The sequence below is a fragment of the Somniosus microcephalus genome, chromosome 11 (genome assembly GCF_052327205.1).
Source record: "Somniosus microcephalus isolate GS21.2 chromosome 11, FLI_Smic_1.0, whole genome shotgun sequence".
NCBI classification, from domain to species: Eukaryota; Metazoa; Chordata; class Chondrichthyes; order Squaliformes; family Somniosidae; genus Somniosus; species Somniosus microcephalus.
In genome coordinates, this window is record NC_140997.1 from 20,616,636 (window position 1) to 20,623,556 (window position 6,921).

At 45.8% G+C, this 6,921-nt stretch overlaps 1 protein-coding gene across 4 annotated transcripts in view; it reads left to right on the forward strand.

Moving 5' to 3' along the window:
• The window catches only part of LOC147110358 (cytochrome P450 3A9-like), a 59,817-nt gene extending 53,411 nt beyond the window's left edge, over positions 1-6,406 (forward strand). For all 4 annotated transcript variants that reach the window (XM_086000291.1, XM_086000292.1, XM_086000293.1 and 1 more), the window contains 2 exons: positions 695-857; positions 5,824-6,406. In XM_086000291.1, coding sequence (XP_085856417.1) covers positions 695-857; positions 5,824-5,919 — 259 coding nt within the window. In that variant the 3' untranslated portion in view covers positions 5,920-6,406. The remainder of the gene's footprint in view (positions 1-694; positions 858-5,823) is intronic.
• Positions 6,407-6,921: the final 515 nt, after the last annotated feature.

Below are 6,921 nucleotides of genomic sequence, written 5' to 3' on the forward strand. Positions count from 1 at the left end.
CCCAGTTTACTTTGTTTCAGTGTTTGCTGAATAGGAGTCTAATCTGTAATGTGACATCATGGCTGTGTTCCCAAATCTCCTCCATTACCTTAAAGACATGTTGTCACCTTTCTAAATTACACGATGTTGAAAAGAGGCTGGCTTCCCTGATGACTCGGTGAATGAGAACAGTGAGGATGTTTTTCTTTTTTTTAAATTGCAATCAGCGTGAATGGGGCAATAATGGGTTCAGTAGAATTAACGCCCCGTTTACAACAACAATCGGGCTGCTGCCACTTTTAGAGGGGCTCACCGCTGGGCGGCTGAAGCACCTGCCTGTTCAGGTGGGTGGCCTCTTTTAATATGCAAGTTGAGGTCTTATGACATGCAAAGTACCCCGTTTGGCTTTTTATGATAGCTCTGCACACAATTGGATGTCAATTGAGGAAGGATCAACCTTGGCTGTACTGCTGCTCTCCACAGTTGATGAGCCTGCCAACACTCCATGGTCTGGGCTCACTCATCAAGATTGGGCCCCAGTGGCTGTGGAACGACACCGCAAGAAGCATTAGTGAAGGAGTGGCTGGGACAAAAAACAGGATTACAGTTTCAAAGTGTTGTATTCTCCATCCGTCTCTCTGATAAATGCATACTATCTCTAACTGAATTTGACAATGATCTATTTCACTTGTTTTGCCTCTGCCAATATAATTAGGTTCAGTAAAGAGGAAAGGGAGTCTCGGAACCCTTGTGTCTACCTGCCATTCGGGATGGGCCCTCGGAACTGCATTGGGATGCGATTTGCACAACTCGTGATGAAGATGGCACTGGCTTCACTCTTGCAACACATGACTCTTGTGCCGTGCAAGGAGACACCGGTGAGAATTCTAGAATATAGGAATTATTTGAAGGTGTGATTAAATGTTGTGAAGTGGCATTGAGATTTTTGGTTTTTAAAGCGAATACAGTGGGGAGGGAATTATGGAATGATAGCTGATGGATAGGTAATGAGAGGTAACTTTAGGGAAGGAAATCTGCTGTCCTTACCTGCTCTGACCTATAAGTGACTCCAGACCCACAGCAATGTGGTTGACTCTTAACTGCCATCTGAAATGGCCTAGCAAGCCACTCAGTTGTAATAAACCGCTACGAAACACAATAATAAGAATGAAACCGGATGGATCACCTGGCATCTACCTCGGCACCAGCTACAGACACGGCAACGGCATACCCAGTCGACCCTGCAAAATCCTCCTCCCCAACATCTGGGGACTTGTGCCAAAATTGGGAGAGCTGTCCCACAGTCTAGTCAAGCAACAGCCTGACATAGTCATACTCACAGAATCATACCTTTCAGCCAATGTCCCAGACTCCTCCATCACCATCCCTGGGTATGTCCTGTCCCACCGGCAGGACAGACCCGCCAGGGGTGGTGGCACAGTGGTATACAGTCGGGAAGGAATGACCCTGGGAGTCCTCAACATTGACTCCGGACCCCATGAAGCCTCATGGCTTCACGTCAAGCATGGGCAAGGAAACCTCCTGCTGATTACCACCTACCGCCCGGAAGGCCTGTCAAATATATGAATGGAGATCACCCCCAAAACATAGTAAAACTTTAAATACATTTTTTTTATATCACATTTTTAAAATGACTTCAAATTACAATAAATTAACTATTTTAAACAAAAATTTAAATTTTTGAAAAAAATAATTCAAGTTTTTTACGGGGTTAAAAATAAACGTACCTATTTTTAAAGCATTTTTAAATGATAAATCAGTGGAAACTTTTTTAAAAAACGTTTTCAACTCTTATCCTGGTAAAAGCGGGCCTTAGGCCTGCTTTTACCAGGCGCAAGAATTGTAAGGGTTTTCTGCGGGCGGAGGGTCTCCAAAAAGTGGAACTATCCGCCCGCAGAGGCCCTTCTCCCGGGCAGCCAGAGGATCTGTCATGAGCTTTCTTGACAGATCGGAAATGCCGGTTTCCGGCGCATGCACAGTGCATGCCTGAAACTGGCATTTCTGATGTCCCTACGGGTGAGTACACAGCGCGTACCCACCCATAGGGATCGGAAAATCCGGCCCAATATGTAGATTAAAGTCCCCCATGATTACTGTATTGCCCTTGTTACATGTACTTCTAATTTCTTGATTGATACTGTGCCCTACATTACCACTACTGTTTGGTGGCCTATACACAACTCCCACCAATGTTTTCCACCCTTTGCTGTTTATTAGCTCCACCCAAACTGATTCCAGTTCTACATCACGATCTGCCGAGCCAAGATCTTTTATCTCTACCGTACCGAACTCATCCCTTATTAACAGCGCTATGCCGCCTCCTTTTCCTTTTTGTCGGTCCTTCCTAAATGTTGAGTACCCTGGAACATTCAGTTCCCAGCTTTGGTTACCCTGCAACCATGTCTCTGTAATGGCAATTACATCATACCCATTTACTTCTATTTGTGCCATTAATTCATCCACCTTGTTGCGAATGTTACGTGCATTTAGATAAAGTGCCTTCAACTTTGCCTGTTTAATATTTTTCTGCACTTTGACCCTCTTTACTGTTGGCTTTTGTTTCTGCTCCCTACTAGTTTTGCTGACTACTTTTCTAACTTGCACTTCCAGCTTTGTTTCGCTCCGTTCTGGGCCCACACTTAGGTTCCCAGCCCCCTGACAAACTAGTTTAAATCCTTCCCAACAGCAGTAGCAAACCCCCCTGCGAGGATATTGGTCCCGGTTCTGCTGAGGAGTAATCCATCCAGCTTGTACAGGTCCCACCTTCCCCAGAATCAGTCCCAATGCCTCAGGAATTTAAATCCCTCCCTCCTACACCATCTCTCCAGCCATGCATTCATCTGGTCTATTCTCCTATTTCTGCTCTCGCCAGCACGTGGCACTGGGAATAATCTTGATTACTACCTTTGAGGTCCTGCTTTATAATTTATTTCCTAGCTCCCTATATACTGCTTGCAGGACCTCGTCCCTCTTTCTACCTATGTCATTGGTACCGATATGGACCACGACCACTGGCAGTTCACCCTGCCCCTTCAGAATGTCCTGCAGCCGCTCAGTGACATCCTTGACCCTGGCTCCAGGGAGGCAACATACCATCCTGGAGTCACGTCTGCGGCCACAGAAACATCTATCTGTTCCCCTTACGATAGAATCCCCTATCACTATTGCTCTCCCACTCTTTTTCCTCCCCTCCTGTGCAGCTGAGCCATTCGTAGTGCCACGGACTTGGCTCTTGCTGCATTCCCCTGAGAAACCATTTGCCCCAGCAGTATCCAAAACGGAAAATCTGTTGGAGAGGGAGATGGATGCAGGGGACTCCTGCACTACCTTCCTAGTTCTTTTATTCTGTCGGTCACCCATTCCCTTTCTGCCTGTGCACTCTTTACCTGCAGTGTGACCACCTCGTTAAACGTGCTATCCACATAGATCTCAGCTTCGCGGATGCTCCACAGTGACTCCAGCCGCAGCTCCAGATCCGAAATGCACATTTTGAGTAGCTGCAGCTGGAGACACTTCCTGCACGTGTTCGCCCTGGACACCTAAAGTGTCCCTGACTTCCCACATAGCACAGGAGGAGCACTCCACGCTGCCGAGCTGCCCTGCCATGTCCTATCCTTAAATTTAGTCCCTTTACTTCCTCTAAATTAAATATTCAATCCACTAGGGACCTTAATTCACATTACACACTACTTACTCTAAACTAGAGACCTTACTTTTACTTTAATGACTGGACTGTAGAAATACTCACCAGGTCCTACTTACCAATCAGCTCCTTCCCTGGTTGTGATGTCACTTTAGCAGTTTTGCAGTTGTTGTTTGACTACTCCCGCTCTCGGACTCTTTCCTTGGTGTAAAGTAAGAAACAATGCCTACAGGGTGAAAAGTTAGGAAAAACAAAGGCGAAGCAAGGGAGCTCCTCCTTCCACTCCTCACCTAACTCCCTGACTCACCCAACTCCCAGCACTCTGTTCAATCTGCAGCTAGTACAAATCGCACTGCAAAGCCTGTTTTTATAGGCATGAGTGCAAAAGACTAGGCTGAAGCATTTGCAACCATCTTCAGCCAGAAGGGTCAAGTTGATGATCCATATCAGCCTACTCCTGAGGTCCCCACCATCACCAGAAGCCAGTCTTCAGCCAATTCAATTCACTCCACGTGATATCAAGAAACGGCTGAGCGCACTGGATACAGCAAAAGCTATGGGCCCCGACAACATCCCGGCTATCGTGCTGAAGACTTGTGCTCCAAAACTAGCCGCACCTCTAGCCAAGCTGTTCCTGTACAGCTACAACACTGGCATCTACCCGACAATATGGAAAACTGCCCGGGTATGTCCTGTCCACTAAAAAACAGGACAAATTCAATCTGGCCAATTACCCCCTCATCAGTCTACTCTCAATCATCAGCAAAGTGATGGAAGGTGTCATCGACAGTGCTATCAAGCGGCACTTACTCACCAATAACCTGCTCGCTGATGCCCAGTTTGGGTTCCGCCAAGACCACTCGGCTCCCGACCTCATTACAGCCCTGGTCCAAACATGGACAAAGGAGCTGAATTCCAGAGGTGAGGTGAGAGTGACTGCCCTTGACATCAAGGCAGCATTTGACCGAGTGTGGCATCAAGGCACCCTAGTAAAACTGAAGTCAATGGGAATCGAGGGGAAAACTCTCCACTGGCTGGAGTCATACCTAGCACAAAGGAAGATGGTTGTGGTGGTTGAAGGTCAATCATCACAGCCCCAGGACATCGCTGCATGAGTTCCTCATGTCAGTGTCCTAGGCCCAACCATCTTCAGCTGCTTCATCAATGGCCTTCCCTCCAACATAAGTTCAGAAATGGGGATGTTCGCTGATGGCTGCACAGTGTTCAGTGCCATTCACAACTCCTCAGATAATGAAGGAGTCCATGCCCACATGCAAAAAGAACTGGACAACGTTCAGACTTGGGCTTATAAGTGGCAGGTAACATTCGCGCCACAGAAATGCCAGGCAATGACTATCTCCAACAAGCGAGAGTCTAACCACCACCCCTTGACATTCAACGGCATTACCATCGCCAAATCCCCCACCATCAATATCCTGGGGGGTCACTATTGACTAGAAATTTAACTGGACCAGCCACATAAATACTGTGGCAACAAGAGCAGGTCAGAGGCTAGGTATTCTGTGGCCAGTGTCTCACCTCCCAACTCCGCAAAGCCTTTCCACCATCTACAAGGCACAAGTAAGGAGTGTGACGGAATACTCTCCACTTGCCTTGATGAGTGCAACTCCAACAACACTCAAGAAGCTCGACACCATCCAGGACAAAGCCGCCCGCTTGATTGGCACCCCATCCACCACCTTAAACATTCACTCCCTCCACCACCGGTGTACCGTGGCTGCAGTGTGTACCATCTACAAGATGCACTGCAGCAACTCGCCAAGGCTTCTTTGGCAGCACCTCCCAAACCCACAAACTCTTCCACCTAGAAGGACAAGGGTAGCAGGCACAGGGGAACACCACCACCTCCAAGTTCCCCTCCAAGTCACATACCATCCTGACTTAGTATACCACCGATCCTTCATCATTGCTGGGTCAAAATCCTGGAACTCCCTACTAACAGCACTGTGGGATTACCTTCACCACATGGACTGCAGTGGTTCAAGAAGGTGGCTCACCACCACCTTCTCAAGGGCAATTAGGGATGGGTAATAAATGCTGACCTTGCCAGCGACACCCAGATCTCATAAACGAATAAAAAAAAGATGGAACGGAACTATCCATCTCTCCAGTCGAACCTTCCTGTTGGCTGAATATCACCGTTGCTCTTTCTATTCCAGATCCCATTAGAACTGGATGTGAAAGGACCCATGCACCCTAAAAAACCCATAATCCTGAAATTTGTGCCGCGAGTGAATGCTGATCCAAAGGAATAAAGCACATGGACCTTGCGGAGCTGTGAAAATGTACAGGAGCGTCTACATCTCAAAATAAAGATAATTAGGATCTTGCACAGCTCAGTAAATGAAAATACATGGAAACTCAATAAAAATATAGGATCCTGCATGAAGACTTGGGAAACAATAAGGATACAGTGATAAACATCCATGATCTATCTCCAGTTGCTAAGACTGTCTGAATGTTAAGAGAGTCACCTCGTGTTCTACAGGCATACTATTAATAGTGATTGTTCAATAGGAAAAAATCGCCAACTTACTATTACTGTCTGAATGTTGCAACAAGTGTAATTTTTTAAGCTTGGATATTGAAATGAATCATCTGTTATTCCAAAATTCTGAATGATTTCTATAGAAATCAATCAATAAATGATTTCTTAAACTAATTATATACATTTTAATGGCTTTATAAGCAGCAATGCCTATATAAACAAAATTCAAATAAATATTAAATCATTGAGTACAACATCCTGTTTCGACTACTTGTGTCTCAATCAACTGATTTATAAATTTGGGCAGTGCAAGTTTGGGTTGGTTGTTAAACTTATGGACAACTGATTAATTTCTTTCTCGCTCTCTCGCCCAAACGAAATTGGGTGGAGTGTAAACTGGGCCGTTAATTCACTATTGCCAGTTTTGTGCTACCAGCCAAGACTAATAAAGAAAAAGAAAAGAAAGACTTGCATTTCTATAGCGCCTTTCACGACCGCCAGATGTCCCAAAGAGCTTTACAGCCAATGAGGTAATTTTGAAGTGTAGTCACTGTTATAATGTAGGAAATATTGTAGTCAATTTACATACAGCAAGCTCCCACAAACAGCAATGTGATAATGACCAGATCATCTGTTTTTAGTGATGTTGGTTGAGGGATAAATTTTGGCCTGCATACTGGGGATAACTCCCCTGCTCTTCTTCGAAATAGTGCCATGGGATCTGTTACACCCACCTGAGAAAGCTGATGGGCCTCAATTTAACGTCCTA